Source organism: Diaphorina citri, unplaced genomic scaffold (assembly GCF_000475195.1).
Source record: "Diaphorina citri unplaced genomic scaffold, Diaci psyllid genome assembly version 1.1 scaffold651, whole genome shotgun sequence".
NCBI lineage: Eukaryota > Metazoa > Arthropoda > Insecta > Hemiptera > Psyllidae > Diaphorina > Diaphorina citri.
This window is the reverse complement of record NW_007378084.1, coordinates 20,948-38,295: the sequence shown is the minus strand read 5'-3', so window position 1 is coordinate 38,295 and position 17,348 is coordinate 20,948. Positions and strand designations below refer to the sequence as shown.

General features: G+C 37.0%; 1 protein-coding gene and 2 long non-coding RNA genes across 3 annotated transcripts; 2 read left to right on the top strand and 1 right to left on the bottom strand.

Annotated features, from left to right (window-relative positions):
• Positions 1-8,485: 8,485 nt before the first annotated feature.
• LOC113468130 lies at positions 8,486-10,742 on the top strand. Its single transcript, XR_003391988.1, has 2 exons — positions 8,486-9,297; positions 9,830-10,742. It is a non-coding gene; the product is annotated as an uncharacterized LOC113468130 (long non-coding RNA).
• A 612-nt stretch (positions 10,743-11,354) lies between these two features.
• Positions 11,355-12,433, top strand: LOC113468131. Its single transcript, XR_003391989.1, has 2 exons — positions 11,355-12,100; positions 12,178-12,433. It is a non-coding gene; the product is annotated as an uncharacterized LOC113468131 (long non-coding RNA).
• Positions 12,434-13,511: 1,078 nt separating this feature from the next.
• LOC103510855 (UDP-glucuronosyltransferase 2C1-like) lies at positions 13,512-15,623 on the bottom strand. Its single transcript, XM_026824802.1, has 4 exons — positions 15,612-15,623; positions 15,213-15,459; positions 14,736-14,955; positions 13,512-14,480 (listed from the first exon to the last, which is right to left on the bottom strand). The coding sequence occupies exons 1-4, from the start codon at positions 15,621-15,623 to the stop codon at positions 14,201-14,203; spliced, it is 759 nt and encodes a 252-aa protein (XP_026680603.1). The 3' UTR covers positions 13,512-14,200.
• Positions 15,624-17,348: the final 1,725 nt, after the last annotated feature.

The following is a 17,348-nucleotide window of genomic DNA, read 5'->3' as shown; positions in this document are numbered from 1 at the left end:
GCAGTCATGTAATGTGTCTCAGAAAACAATAAAATAAAATGCACAATGTATTAAGATGGGGAGGGGATTTCCGGTACTCGTTGCTAGGTACCACGTTTCCTCCAGTTCGTTCGCTCCCTACGTAAGAACAGTACCCCCATGGCTCAATAGTTCACCACCTGTTGATCTAAGTCTCGGCAAAGGACTTAAAAAAAACACCCCCCCTGTCATATACCAACAGCAATTTGCCGAGACAATCAGCACAAAATACGCTAACCACATTATGTGTTTCACAGACGGCTCAAAAACCGCCGATGTTACCAGTTGCGCCTTCAGTGTTGATGGCACAATCTGTTCGAAACGACTGAACCCAATTATTTCCATATTTTCAGCCGAGCTTATCGCCATTTTACTGTGTCTTGAAGCCATCAAAGATCACCCTTCATACCAATTTCTAGTTGCATCTGATTCCAGAAGTGTCCTTTCTGCTCTCTCAAATATAGGTTTCACCAACCCTCTGGTCTCTAAAGTTTATTCTTGTTGGGAACTTTTGTCAACGAATAATAAAGAAGTTCAGTTCATATGGTGTCCTTCCCATTGCGGAATCAGGGGCAACGAAAATGTTGACGAGGCTGCGAGAAACCCAGCCGACCCTGCTCAGCTATAACATTACAGGGTTAGGTAACATGCGAAATCTACCGTACTACATGATTAGCAGAGAGCCAAAGTTTGATCAATGGAATTCGAATAAAATTCCGATATTTTAACCCTCGGATCTACAGTGTTATGTTGACTTCATCTTGATATTAGATAAATTTCAGAACATCTCGCGTTAATAAACAATAGATCAGTTGCGCTTACTTGGGTGATGTTCAGATTCCTTTGTTATATTGGGAGTGAGAAAGAGAGAAAAGGGGCCACTTGAAAGTTTCTTGAGGTGTGATTTAAAAGCACTTGTCTCATAGTAGTGAGTACTGAGTATTTTATTTGGAAAAGTCAGATTGGCTGGCTAAAATTAGTAGAGGTAAAGTACCTCCATACAGCAAGCTATTGAGGCCACCAACACCAATCCATTTTGGCCAAGAAATAAACAATACCTAAAGAACATAATAAAGAAAGATCTTCAGCGATCTTAATATACATACTAACAGGAACGAACCACTTAACATTGGGAACTGGGAGTAAAAAAACATATTTTGGAAGATTAAAACTTGAAATATTTTTGGCTCGTTCTAATGCTGTCCTTTTAAAAAAATACGTCCGTCATCATCCTTGGGGAAAAAAGACAAGGCATTATCAGGCTTTTCCACGATACCTGGGGACCTATGTATATGACATGCATAATTATGTTACCTACTACTTTTAGTTTTTCCTCAAGCTCTTCCACCCAACCTATATCACTTAGCCCAGGAACACAAGCATAATATAATAATTGACTTCCTTCTTGTTCCCACTCCTCATTTTCCTTCGTTTTAAATGTTGTTTACCCAAGTACCTATAGGAAGGTAGGTTCTCTTTCAAAACACTTTAGTTTTTTCCGGAGCAATTAAGTTTTATTCTTCTGAAACGACATGGGGTGCTCGAGCCATGTTGTCTTTTAAAAAACAATATAAAATAATTATCTCCGAAGAAGAAACTTAATGGCGATGAAATTCAAATGTTTGCAGCAAAACCTTTGCAGCACTTTTCAGTGCCCCTGGTCTAAGAGTATTGAGGACATCTTTGAAAAGAGGGTCATTGTTGTTCTATTTTCCATTGAAAAAGGTCCTCCTTTCTTTCTTCTCTTCATAGTTATGACTTTGACAATTAGTTTCATAGTCATAGTTAGAAAGACTTTAAAGGTCGAGATGGTAGTTCTAAACATTTCAGTCAAAGTAGATTAGAACTAACCACCTTGTAGATAACAACATCAAACGATTTGACAGCGTTAGAAAATTCCTTCCAATTTGTTGAAGAAAGGAGTGTCTTCATTCCCGGTTGCTGCTTCGTCGTGTCGACACGTCTGATTTTTCGTTGTGTTTCTTTTCTATATTTTTGGTGGAAAAAGTGCCTAATTTAATCTGAATTTTTGCATAGTGATTCCTTATAGTGTGCTGGTTGGTTCGTGAGTACGAAACTGCAGTAAAATGCAGTAATTGATTGACTTTTTACTGTTTTTCTAGTTTGCATTCCAGTGTATCTTTTTTCTTTTTCGTAGGTTGCCATGGCAACACCTTTGTTATCCCATCTGTAGACATTCTAGTTTTCTTCCTTGTTTATAACCCCTCGGGAGATGATTTTCGAACAATTTAGTATTCGGTGATGAGATGAGTTCATGGTCCCTCCTCTGTTTTTAAAATGAACATCATTGGTATTGACAGCATAACTATTACATATTGAGGAATACCTGTGTATACATATGTATATGAGTATTTTTGCATATTGGCGCATTTTGTAATCGATTCAGACATTTTACAATCTGATACAATCAAACTGATTACGTGCAATTGAATTTATGAAGTAGTTAGGTAATAGGTACTTACAATCACAAATTGAGTTCAGAACTGCTCGAGATAAATGTCCCTAATAATGTTTTGGTTTACAAGTAGTAAACATCGCATCGGATGTACAATTGTACATGTACATACTTAAACAATGCAGATTTTCATTGATGTTGTGTTGTGCTTTAGTTTGTTTTACAATCTCAGTCGTTAAGAACTTTTGCGCACAATTGGAATTCTGGTATGTGTAGGTACTTGCTTCATCTCAGATTAGGTACGTTACATTTCATTGAAATAAGGCTAAACATTTGCGGAACCCTCGGGAGATGATTTTCGAACAATTTAGTATTCGGTGATGAGATGAGTTCATGGTCCCTCCTCTGTTTTTAAAATGAACATCATTGGCATTGACAGCATAACTAGGTATTACATATTGAGGAATACCTGTGTGTATATGTATAGGTATGAGTATTTTTGCATATTGGCGCATTTTGTAATCGATTCAGACATTTTACAATCTGATACAATCAATTTTTTTTTTAATACCTATTATGGAAATCCATGTTTGTTGAGAGATATAAAAAAAGCTAAATTGCATTCGGGAGAAAATTAATATGAAAACATGTGTGCTGTGTAATGATGCTATTAGCATGCTCGTAAAAAACTATAAAACACTCGATAAAAAATAATATTATACAATAATGACTTAACACTCCATTGAACACTTCACTATGTGGCCAAATCGTTTTCATATCTTCTGGCGTTCCAATTAAGCCGAGTACCTAATAATAGCTGTGAGGTATGCAGTTTTTGGACTGAAAGAACAAATTAGCATGCTCGTAAAAAACTATAAAACACTCGATAAAAAATAATATTATGCAATAATGACTTAACACTCCATTGAACACTTCACTATGCGGCCAAATGGTTTTCATATCTTCTGGCGTTCCAATTAATCTGAGTACCTAATAATAGCTGCGAGGTATGCAGTTTTTGGACTGAAATAGCATGCTCGTAAAAAACTATAAAACACTCGATAAAAAATAATATTATGCAATAATGACTTAACACTCCATTGAACACTTCACTATGTGGCCAAATGGTTTTCATATCTTCTGGCGTTCCAATTAATCCGAGTACCTAATAATAGCTGTGAGGTATGCAGTTTTTGGACTGAAAGAACAATTTTGAGGCCGTGAATGCGGAACTCCCAAAACCTTATTAGGCACCTTTCCAGCTCAGACAAACATTTCCTTTGAGTAATTTAATTTAAAAGCAAGAAGAACAGAGACCAGACACCATATTGCAGATCTTAACATTTCATATAATATTATTTATGTAAGTAATGTATAATATGTACAATACATAAGTCATCATGGCAATATGGCGAACATTAGTTACGTTTATTTTATATGAAATAAAACAGCAAGGAAACGAGACATTCAGAGCCATTTAAAACAATCTCAATGTTCACTTTTCCAATTTCCATATAATATGTAGATCTCTACATATGTATAGATATTTAATGTACGTATTTGTAAATATTCATGGAAATACCAACTTTATAGTAGGTAGTAAATAAACCCACAGGTAACTTTCATCCGGTGAGTCTACCAAATATTAAAAAAAACGAAGCTTTCATAGTCCAAGCTTAATACTCATAACTTTATTAATGAAAACACTGATATTAATATCACAGGTTAATTCAATCAGAACACTATGAACCTCGCATACTCCTCTTCATCTTCATCTACTACTTCCTCATGATCTATTGTTAATTCACCATAACGTTGTACACTGCTAGTAACATCACAGTCAGGAACCTCAGCATGATGAGGGATACCCTTAGTAGTGACATATCGGACACTAGTGCTAGCATCCATGTCGGTTTCAACATTACCAGCAGCTTCCTCTGTAGTATCATCAACCAGCACAGACACACCAATCACGATAACGTTGTACACTGCTAGTAACATCACAGTCAGGAACCTCAGCATGATGAGGGATACCCTTAGTAGTGACATATCGGACACTAGTGTTAGCATCCATGTCGGTCTCAACATTACCAGCAACTTCCTCTGTAGTATCATCAACCAGCACAGACACACCAATCACCTAATAATCTTTTCCAATTTTTATAATAGGTATACCTACTTGGTAAATCTGACATCTCCACCATTTCTTACCATTGTAAATCTGATATACCCACCAATTTCACCATTTTATATCTGACATCTCCACCAATTGTAATATTTTCAATCTGACATCTTCACTAATTGCAAAATTGACATATCCACCAAATTTATCATTGTATATCTGATACATATCTCCACTAATTTTAAACATCGAATCCAATAAATCTGGATTCGATGGATTCATCACATTCAAACAAAAAAAATACCCCTATGGTAGATCTGACATTTCCACTAATTACCCATAACATTGTAACTCTGACGTCTCCACCAATTACCTACTTGAATATTGTAAATCTGACATCTCCACCAATAACTTGAATATTGTAAATCTGACATCTCCACCAATAACATGAATATTGTAAATCTGACATCTCCACCATTTTGGAACGAAAGAAACCGCGAACTTTTTGTGGATATCGCAAATTCGCTTGTAGTCGCGGTTTATTCTTAAGAATCCAGAAATATAGGATAAGGAAAGTAAAAATTGCGATGTTTCTGTGGAGAGATAATGTACGAAGGTTCTGAAAATGAAGTCTTGTCAAGTGGTAATTTTTTTCAAATTTTAATCCGCCCCGGGCGGGAATCGAACCCGCGGCCTAGCGCTTACAAGGCAGACGCACTACCAACTAAGCTAACTAGGCTGGCTAAAGTAAGCTTTATAATATAGAATTATAGATGACAAGGACAACCAGAAACCAAGATGTCATTATTTAAGATTGTTTTCCCTCCCTACTACTCCTTTTACAAGTAATTATACATAATATGTAAGCTGAGGTAATTCTTGTTGTGGTAGAATGAAATGGAACAAAACTAACTTAGGTACAATACCTGTGGATCTAATGACAACGAAAACACAAAATTGAGCAATGCTGAAGCTGAGTTCTTCTCTATTCAATTTTTAATTAAAACTACAGGTACCAATACCAACCTACCCTGCTGCAATAACTAGATAGGTTTTTGTTTTTCATTATGTGCAAATATTTTTTAATGTACCTAGCTTTGTGTGTTTTGTGTTAATTATTATGTTTTTCGTTTAATTTTGTTTGAATTCCAATTATGTGGACACTCCCTGGAGTTCAAAAGTTGCTCTGGTCAAATGGAATTTTCCCCATGATATATTACCTGGCATTCATTTGAATAAAAGCCACACGCGTTATTCACTCAGTCTACATAGATACGTACATAGGTATCATTGAGTTTGGAAACGAAAACATGTCAGAATTCTTTATCCAAACAGATCTTATTATCCTTCCTAAATCTAGGTACCTACCTATCTGGGAAGAGTTCCTAGAGACGAGGTAGGCTTGCCACTATATTCACTATAACATACCAAATCCCTAAGGTCAGTATCGGGCCATTACCAAATTCCAATTTCACCACTACCTACACACCAGCCTTTTAGTGCTGGTATTTTCCTATTTAAACTGAACCCAATAACAAATTATGTACCTCTAGATTTTAGCAGTTTTGGATACAAGCTATGTCGTAAAAACCCTGTATGCTCCATGTGCCTACTTAATTTATTCGACAAATTAAACAGGTAGGTAGGTGGGAAATTTAATTTAAGTGAATTCATTTATGTTCTGGTTCCAGACTAATTTAAATAAACCGTGTTGAAAATAATCACATAGATAAAGTACATACAAAGAGTTTTTATATTTTAATCAGATTTAACTCTTTTTTTTTATGTAGGTAGGTATTTATTTTTCCATCAGTGCATTGTGACTGTGATGTGATAGTAGATTTAAGTGTAGGTTTTTTTTATGATTAAATTTTGAAAAAGAAATAGGTAATAATCTTGGGTGACTTCCTTCCTTTGTAAGCAAAATTTAACGCGGTGTGAAAATTCAAACCCGGCTCCTAAACCTAACGCCCTGTCCTATTTACACTCCATATTATGTGTTTCCCGGAATAACATTACAGGGTTAGGTAACATGCGAAATCTACCGTACTACATGATTAGCAGAGAGCCAAAGTTTGATCAATGGAATTCGAATAAAGCTCGGATCTACAGTGTTATGTTGAATTCATCTTGATATTAGATAAATTTCAGAACATTTCACGTTCTTGCGCAGAACTTAATAAACAATTCAACATTTAGTTACAGATACAGGGGTGATATTTTCACATCAGAGTTGGCAATACTCAATAGTTTGCATGAGTTTAGGGGATGACTTGGTGATCCCGAGGGACCCACTTAATCTGTCTGCACAGAGAGTTGACCTCTATGATAATGATAAGCGCCGTATGTACATACTCCGAGTCATCAAGTGTTATGTGAGCTAGTTAATATACATAGTGGTTCAATATACATAGTGCAGTAATGTTTACTACCTATGTGATACATTAACATACGACTTGGATATTGTGAGGCGTGCAGACCAAATAGAGGACACGTGAATGTTGTGTTACTAAACGTGACTTATGAAGGTTCATTGTCATTGGTTAGCGTGAATGACCTTTTAGCGGCATTTTTTTCTCCTTATTTCTTAAATTTTCGATATATAACCATCTAATAAAAAATGCAATATGGTATTAGGTAGGCTTGCCAAACGTCCCGAATGGGCCGGGACAGTCCCGAAATTCAAGGGGTGTCCCGGCGTCCCGTTCAGTTTTTCATTTTGGGGCGTTTTGTCCCGAATTTCCGTTTTTGTCCCAGAAAAAATTCGGGAGACGTTTTTAAACTTTAAAATAATCTCAAAAACAGAATTTTCTCTAACTTGTTTAAATTTGTCATGCTTTCATCAGTTTGCTCTTCCACTTTGCTAAACCTTTATAAACGAGAAAATGTTGTATTTACCGCCTTAAACGAAACAAGCAGGGTCCGTCCCTCCGGGAATTTTTCAGCCCGTAGTGATTAGAGAAAATCAGTAGGTACCTATGTACCTACCTAATTTGTTTAATATTCAGTTTATTATCATTCTTGATTTGATTTATTGATTTTACTTTCATGTAATGATTTAAAATCAAGACTAGAGCCCGTTCTCCCTTTATTCCCAATATAAGGTTTAAGTCACCCATCCATTTATTGGCCTTGCTCGGCGTAGCTTAACATAGGTAACGCTAAAACCGGTCTTAAATGATCGACTGAAGTGTTATCTAAAACTTTCTCGCTTTGAGTTCATAGGTCGTCGCGACAAATTTCAAGATCAGAGCTCAATTGTGTGAGAAAATGTGAAAAAAAAATCCCACAATTACTCAATTAACTTTAAGTCACCCATCCATTTATTGGCCTTGCTCGGCGTAGCTTAACATAGATAACGCTAAAACCGGTCTTAAATGATCGACTGAAGTGTTATCTAAAACTTACTCGCTTTGAGTTCATAGGTCGTCGCGACAAATTTCAAGATCAGAGCTCATTATTTTGTGTGAGAAAATGTGAAAAAAAAAAAAAAAATACAATTACCCAATTAACTTTAAGCCACCCACCCATTTATTGGCCTTCCTCGGCGTAGCTTAACATAGGTAACGCTAAAACCGGGCTTAAATGATCGACTGAAGTGTTATCTAAAACTTACTCGCTTTGAGTTCATAGGTCGTCGCGACAAATTTCAAGATCAGAGCTCATTATTTTGTGTGAGAAAATGTGAAAAAAAAAAAAAAATTGACCACAATAATAGTAGTAGCCTACTGCTGGAGTAAAGGGACTTTTCAGTCCTATGCGAGCAGTATAAATAAGCACTATTATTACTATTACTACATGATTAGCAGAGAGCCAAAGTTTGATCAATGCAATTCGAATAAAACTCCGCTATTTTAACCCTCGGATCTATACAGTGTTATGTTGACTTCATCTTGATATTAGATAAATTTTTTCACGTTTCGCGTTCTTGCGCAGAACTTAATAAACAATTCAACATTTAGTTACAGATACAGGGGTGATATTTTCACATCAGAGTTGGCAATACTCAATAGTTTGCATGAGTTCAGGGGATGACTTGGTGATCCCGAGGGACCCACTTAACAAATTAAAATAACCTTCACAACTGCTGCATTGTTCCCTCCTGTATAATTCCCATTCCTAATCAAATGAGCCCCTAGCCATTCTACTTTGTTTTCATTGGGAGGCCTGTCTCCCTTTGGAAAAAGATGTATTGCATTTGTCAATTATGTTTATCAAATACTATTATCAAAACGAAATGTCAATGAAACAGACCCCTGAAAACGTCAGGCCAACATTCAGGCCTGAAGCAAAAAATAACAATACAGGGTATTCAATGTAAGCTTTATAATATAGAATTATAGATGACAAGGACAACCAGAAACCAAGATGTCATTATTTAAGATTGTTTTCCCTCCCTACTACTCCTTTTACAAGTAGTTATATGTAAGCTGAGGTAATTCTTGTTGTGGTAGAATTAAATGGAACAAAACTAACTTAGGTACAATGAAGTATCTATTAGCAAGTGTACTAATACTAACTCGTATGTGAAATATTCTTAGAATGTGGACACTCCCTGGAGTTCAAAAGTTGCTCTGGTCAAATGAAATTTTTCCCCATGATATATTACCTGGCATTCCTTTGAATAAAAGCCACACGCGCTCTTCACTCTGTCCAAACCGGTATCATTGAGTTTGGAAACGAAAACATGTCAGAATTCTTTATCCAAACAGATCTCATATTCCTTCCTAAATCTAGGCAGGTGTATCAAATACTATTATCAAAACGAAATGTCAATGAAACAGACCCCTGAAAACGTCAGGCCAACATTCAGGCCTGAAGCAAAAAATAACAATACAGGGTATTCAATGTAAGCTTTATAATATAGAATTATAGATGACAAGGACAACCAGAAACCAAGATGTCATTATTTAAGATTGTTTTCCCTCCCTACTACTCCTTTTACAAGTAGTTATATGTAAGCTGAGGTAATTCTTGTTGTGGTAGAATTAAATGGAACAAAACTAACTTAGGTACAATGAAGTATCTATTAGCAAGTGTACTAATACTAACTCGTATGTGAAATATTCTTAGAATGTGGACACTCCCTGGAGTTCAAAAGTTGCTCTGGTCAAATGAAATTTTTCCCCATGATATATTACCTGGCATTCCTTTGAATAAAAGCCACACGCGCTCTTCACTCTGTCCAAACCGGTATCATTGAGTTTGGAAACGAAAACATGTCAGAATTCTTTATCCAAACAGATCTCATATTCCTTCCTAAATCTAGGCAGGTGCCTACTACCTACCTATCTGTGAAGAGTTCCTAGAGTCTAGATAGGCTTGTCACTATAACATACCAAATCCCTAAGGTCATGCAGTATCGGGCTATTACCCTAATTAGTTTCAAGCCAAATTCCCAACACACCACTGGACTGAGGGGGACAAATATTTTCACATGATTGAGAGTGCACGACATTGCGATAAATTCCACCCCGTTATCACCGCCTGGAATCGCTTTTCAAAACTTCTCTCTAGTATTTCTTCCGTATCAGAAACGCTTTCTAGTTTGGAAATAATATTCCCTGAATAAATATAAACGAGTGACACGCAACTTAGTGCTACTCAGGTCATCTTTCATTTGGAAAACTTTCTAACAACAGGGTGGTTCAAGATAATCTTCTCCCCGCCAATCTGATGGGGAGATATTACAAACATACAGTGTACTACCGCATAACGTAACGACAAGGTTATATTTCCATGAAGAAGAAAATGAGAAGAATTCATGATCACTATAATCCTCCCTCCTTCATATTGAGACAGTGGCATACGTGTTGCGTCCCAGGTTCTATTTACAGGTAAATTGTATCCCGGGCTGGGTGGTGACATCCTAATATTTCACAGGGGACTCAACTCACCTGCACCGCATGAGATCCACTGATGAACATTATCTACTTGCTATTCGGGTCACGAAATATTGTCGCTCAAATCCTAACATACCCCCCGCCTTCTCCCTCCTTTACCTAACTTTATCTTTTCTTTAGGAAATTTTCAAAATTAAAGAAAACTCCATGCAAATTCAATTTCAACTTCTTTGAACATTGTGGGTTTTATTTTAATTTTTAAAAACATAATTTTGATATTATATTCAAATTTGTTTTTAATCAGCGTTCCTTTTGATAAGTCGCCCACTCTTTGTAACCCAGGTTGAAGCAAGCTTACTCTTCAAATTTTCACTCACCTTTTTCATGAAGTAAAAACAAAAGTTGGATAATCCATGTGTGTACAGATAGCCACTTCATAATTATCAGCGTCAAATGTCGTCCTTCTAAGCCACTTTTTTTCACCTCTCACTTTGGTTTACAGTAACTTTTGAGAAAAAGTTGTGAGCTCACATTCTCATAAAAGTAGAAACACCAATACCTATCGTAGGTACTAGAACTTTTATCGTGCTCCTTTTCGGTGTTGCAATGGATAAAATGAATCGGTAGATAAGTGTATACCTAGCTTAATATATGAATAAGTAGATTAATGGGTTAAAACGTGAAAATAGTCAAAATGCGAATAAATATTATTAAAGTAGGTAGATAAATTGATTTCGGAACTAAACAGTAGTTATGTACATGGAGCACAAAAGCACAGATGTTACTAAATTTTTGCTACTAAAGAAAAGGGGATTTAGCTAAAAATCTATTTATGTATATATAATTTTATACAGTTAGGTTAACGATAGGTGAATACCTATTATTAAAAACAGATAAACAAAATACAGTCGAACCTGGATAAACGAAAATCCAAGGGACCAGCTCATTTTTTCCTAAAGAAATTAAGGATAATGCAAATATTTAATAAATTAGAAACACTCAGAATTCGCAGAGGTAGATGGAATTTATTTTCAAATGAGAAAAATCGTAAATGAAAACAACTTTTTTTTCCACCGTGGCGTGCTATCTCAAGCGCGTATGAAAGCGAACTGAAATGAAAAGGAGAAAATGTCTGAGCAAGTGTCAGCATTGAGATTGAGAGGAGTATGATAAAATGTATGAAACTTTTCTCCTCGCCACGCGGTCTGCAATCATAGCGCCGTGCCGCGCGCATCCCTATGCAATATGCAATCATTCAACAGTATAGCCGTGGCCTTTTAGAGGAAGAATTTATTGGAAGAAATAGGGAGGCAAAAGAAACTAAATTTTTAATGCAATTTGGAAATTTTTCAGTTTTAGTAGGTACAGTAAAAAATCAACATTTTGAAATGGAAATTTTTTGTGGTTTTTACTTTTTCATCAGAAGTGAAACATTGGAAATAACTTTCAGCGCGAGAGCCAATTGCAATTCTTAGCATAGAAGAGTAATATTCTTTTAAAAGGTGCCCCCCGAAAACGACTATTTATTTTCAATGTAACTCGAGAATTATCTCGTCGGTTGATGTTGAACGCGTAGGAAAAATGTGAAAAATAAATAAATAAAGCTGAGGTGGAGAAGTGAGGAGGGGGGTAGGGAGTCTGAATTCACACTCGAGTGGTCACCCTAGGATTTTCAGCATAATTTCCTACGCGGAAGTGAAGGTTGAGTAGGGAGTCTGAATTCACACTCGAGTGGTCACCCTAGGATTTTCAGCATAATTTCCTACGCGGAAGTGAAGGTTGAGTAATAATAATAATAGTTCCGAGTCACACATTGAGTAGCATTGTCCTATCTCATATCCGGATGTTCACAGGTTATTCTATGACAGGTTATCCAATGAGTTAGATGACCCCTAATGTAGGACACCATTAGAAACACGGTGAGATTTTCCCTAATCGTGGCATAAGCATTTAGTTTTACGGATTTGTATACGTAATACCATATTGCATTTTTTATTAGATAGTTATATATCGAAAATTTAAGAAATAAGGAGATTGTCCTATCTCATATCCGGATGTTCACAGGTTATTCTATGACAGGTTATCCAATGAGTTAGATGACCCCTAATGTAGGACACCATTAAAACGCCGGTGAGATTTTCCCTAACCGTGGCATAAGCATTTAGTTTTACGGATTTGTATACCTAATACGCCGGTGAGATTTTCCCTAACCGTGGCATAAGCATTTAGTTTTACGGATTTGTATACCTAATACTAGGCTTGCCAAATATCCAATAAGGAGAAAAAAATGCCGCTAAAAGGTAATGTCACGCTAACCAATGAACCTTCATAAGTCACGTTTAGTAACACAACATTCACGTATCCTCTATTTGGTCTGCACGCCTCACAATATCCAAGTCGTATGTTAATGTATCACATAGTAAACATTACTGCACTATGTATAATGAACCAGTAACTAGCTCACATAACACTTGATGACTGGGAGTATGTATTGCACGCCTCACAATATCCAAGTCGTATGTTAATGTATCACATAGTAAACATTACTGCACTACCTATGTATATTGAACCAGTAAGCACTATGTACCTATATTGAACCAGTGCACGCCTCACAATATCCAAGTCGTATGTTAATGTATCACATAGTAAACATTACTGCACTACCTATGTATATTGAACCAGTAAGCACCATGTATATTGAACCAGTAACTAGCTCACATAACACTTGATGACTAGGAGTATGTACATACGGCGCTTATCATTATCATAGAGGTCAACTCTCTGTGCAGACAGAACGGGGGTGACTTCCTTCCTTTGTAAGCAAAATTTAACGCGGTGTGAAAATTCAAACCCGGCTCCTAAACCTAACGCCCTGTCCTATTTACAATCCATATTATGTGTTCCCGGAATAACATTACAGGGTTAGGTAATATGCGAAATCTACCGTACTCCTACCTCGGTGGTGTAGTGGTCAAGGCGCTCGTCTGGTAAACATTTGTAACCCAGGAAGCAAGATTACTTTGTAACCCAGGTTGAAGCAAGCTTACTTTGTAACCCAGGAAGCAAGATTACTTTGTAACCCCGGTTGAAGCAAGCTTACCTACTTTGTAACCCAGGTTGAAGCAAGCTTACTGGTTTCCTGTGATTTCTACCACGTAGCTACGGAGATAACTCCCCCAGTGCAGCTGCTCTATGTTTCAATTGTTTCATCTGTTTGAAGTTACGTTCATAATATTATACAGAGGTTCTTGTGAACTTTATGTGTAGAATATCATAAACATGAAGAACTAACAAAACAGTATGGATGTCTTAGATCACGCCCCCTTCACAATTCAACAAACCCTACAATCCTAATCCTTCACACCCCCAGGCCTAAATGAAACTTAATTTGAAATTAATCTCATTTGAGTTTTCACACCTTCACCGTATTATTTTCCCCTCGAAAAATCACCCCATTTAAAACTGTAGTCACCTCGTCAGGCGTAACCTATGGAAAACTTAGAAGTGTTTTCATCACCTTCTCAGAAAAACCTAAAACCCCAAGCTGTCAAATGAGAGGTGTTGAATTTCAGATCAATTTTCTGTTTACCCAACACGTCATCGAATCAAGTTCAAATTTCAGAGTCAGTCATACCTACGCGTTGGTCTTCGACTGGAGGGGAGGTAAAATAGATTTCAATTCTATTGAAATCATTACCTACACATCAGTTGAAAGTCCATTTACGTCAGCAGTCAATCAACCTGATCACAACAACAGTATAACTCCAGTGTCAGGGGTCAGTGTATAGACCAGGTCGTATCTCAATTCCTCTTCTTATCATCGACTGTATTGTAGTAAGTAATGAGAGCATATCTCACTAACCACTGTATAGACCAAACCATAGCAGCAATCAGTAGGATAAGGGCTATAATAACATCAAGTAGAATATATTGCCACCAGTAAAGTTCTAGACTAGCAGGTCTCAGATGTGCACCTCCACCATGCCGTATGACATGTTCTATCCAATAGATTGCCGTGTCTAGGGGAGGCATGGGACGGTCTTGAAATAACCTGGCTACCTTCTCCGCTCTCTTCTTATAACTGAAACAAAAGCAATGAAGCAGTGTGTTACTAAGAGTGTGACGTATACGATAGTATGTATGTATGGGTATATCTACTCATTGAGGGCTGTGTGCCCGGAAATCCAAGAGAGCCTAAATACTTACCTAAACTTCATCTTGGCCTACGAGAGATTGCAAACTGAATGTGATGCTACAGATAGTTATACCTATATTAGAAGTTGCACAATTTATATGAGCTACCTACATCGTATGGGATAATTATGTCTCTTCTTACCTTGGGTTACCCAGCACAGTCCTCAAGGCAACCAGCACAGTTTCCTCCGTGATCTGATCATAAGGAAGAGTCACTCCAAAGCCAGCTTTCTCTACTACGCGAATATTTGCTTTCTGATCCCCAAACATGGGTATTCCTATGATAGGAACTCCGGAGTACAGTGCTTCAGTTGTACCGAGAAAACCACCATGGGATATGAACACTTTCACATTGGGATGATCTGGAGACAAATAAAACATGTTTGTGACGGTGAGAGCACTCATAATAAAATAAATTATCGTTAGTAAGTAGCCACTAGATTGGTACTTAGATTGTGGAAATAATCTTGGCAGATCCAATTTATCTATAGACCGGAGATAGAAGTATGAACAGAGGGAAAGAAAGGAGTTGTTAGAGAACAAAGCCATTTATAATTGGTGCACTAATACCAACTGGATTCGAAGGTTAGACCGGAAAACCCCTCGGCTTCAAACTTACCCAGAATATCTCGCTGCGGTGCCCAAGACTTGAGAAGAATCTTGTCTATCTTCCCAGACATATTCTCTCCCTCCCACTTCCAGATAACTCTCTGAGGAATCTGCTCGAATGCCCGCAGGAACGCTTTCCTCTTGTCTGATGGAAAGGATTTGCCCTGAATGATGGAACCCATGGAGAAGTAGATGACGCCATTCACTGACTCATCCAGGAACTTTTTAATATCCTGGAACACACAACGAGTATTATGCTGAAGTTAGCTGAACACAATCGATAGAACAAATTCTGTGCTTCATTGGGAACTTTATTATTCAATCGCTGCTGACTGCCTGAGGTCAGTTCGTCCCATTTGGAGGAAGGATTGGACTCTTGAGATAAGGGTAGAAGTAGAAGGAAACATACCGTCTCATTCATATTTTACAAGCAAGTATCGTAATCTTGAAATATTAGCTTCAGTCTGTACCTTTCTTATTAAGGAGATAACAGGAACGGTACAAGGAAAAACGTTCAAACCAAACATAGGATGTGGAGGGAGTTGTATTGAATTATTTGCTTGTTGCTTGTAGTGCCTTATGAACTATACACTTGAGAGCAAAGAATTCGGACCAGTCAGCCCTTAACAATCACAGCCTTTTCTGAATGTAAAAAAAAAAAAGACGAAAGGTGTGTCTAAACAGTCGACCGGACGTTGCGTCAATCGACGAGGTGAATCTATGTTGTCAAGGCAGTGTGAACGGTCGACTATGTGTGGACTCAGCTAAGGTTTATTGAAACATGAAATTAGAACCTAAGAGGTACCGCCTTTGGTTTTATATGCACAGTTAGTCCTATTTTTCATGTAAACATTATTTATTGATAAGTTCCAACATTCAAGTTCCGATGAGATTCAAAAGATAAATATAAGTTTCAAAGACAATCTGCCTCGAATTATTAGCAGGTGAATGTACATGGTGCATACTAAATTAGTATATGGGATACTAACATATATTTAGGTCAGTAAGGGAAAGATACGTACATATGTATATTGAAGAATATTTATTCTGTTGGTGACTAACAATATTACTCGTATTTACCTATGTATATATATTTACTGTCATATTTATTCAAGCAAGTTCGTTTAGACACGCGATATTCAATGCACCAGACCACTTGACTTAAGCAACGTGTCGTGCGTGAATACAACGACGGGTGACCGAATGGGACATCATGTGTTGCATCTACTCAGCTTCTTGAGGACAATTTTGAGCAGTTGAAACCGTAGCAATGAGGTGAAGTGGCATAAAGAGTGTTGCTCTCATGTTCCAAAATGCAATAGAAAAAATGAAATTAGAACCTAAGAGGTACCGCCTTTGGTTTTATATGCACAGTTAGTCCTATTTTTCATGTAAACATTATTTATTGATAGGGTTCCAAATTCAAGTTCCGATGAGATTCAAAAGATATGTAAATGAGTTTCAAAGACAATCTGCCTCGAATTATTAGCAGGTGAGTGTACATGGTGCATACTAAATTAGTAGATATATGGGATACTAACATGTATTTAGGTCAGTAAGGGAGAGATACGTACATATGTATATTGAAGAATATTTATTCTGTTGGTGACTAACAATATTACTCGTATTTACCTATGTATATATATTTACTGTCATATTTATTCAAGCAAGTTCGTTTAGACACGCGATATTCAATGCACCAGACCACTTGACTTGAGCAACGTGTCGTGCGTGAATATAACGACGGGTGACCGAATGGGACATCATGTGTTGCATCTACTCAGCTTCTTGAGGACTGAAACCGTAGCAATGAGGTGAAGTGGCATAAAGAGTGTTGCTCTCATGTTCCAAAATGCAATAGAAAAAAGGCATGGCTACTGTCTGATAGTATTATCTACTGTCGAGTTTGATAAACTATACCTAACCTCTCGTACGTATATCAGAGCCCGTGAGATAATTATCAGAGTCTTCAAAATCCAGCGTGCAGCTAAATCTATTTGATACAAAACGTTTGATACTGTAGTAAGATACCTAATTATCAGAGTGTTCAAAATCCAGCGTGCAGCTAAATCCATTTGATACAAAACGTTTGATACTGTTCTAGATACAAGGGCACAAGACAGGAGAGGAAGAGCAGAAACCTCCG

Bases quoted from the DNA above. Each gene is read 5' to 3' on its own strand.
- LOC103510855 (XM_026824802.1), bottom strand. The intron at 14,956-15,212 runs GTAAGTTTGAAG...ATTTGTCTCCAG, and splicing joins ACCGCAGCGAGATATTCTGG to ATCATCCCAATGTGAAAGTG. The intron at 14,481-14,735 runs GTAAGAAGAGAC...CTTTTGTTTCAG, and splicing joins ACTGTGCTGGGTAACCCAAG to TTATAAGAAGAGAGCGGAGA.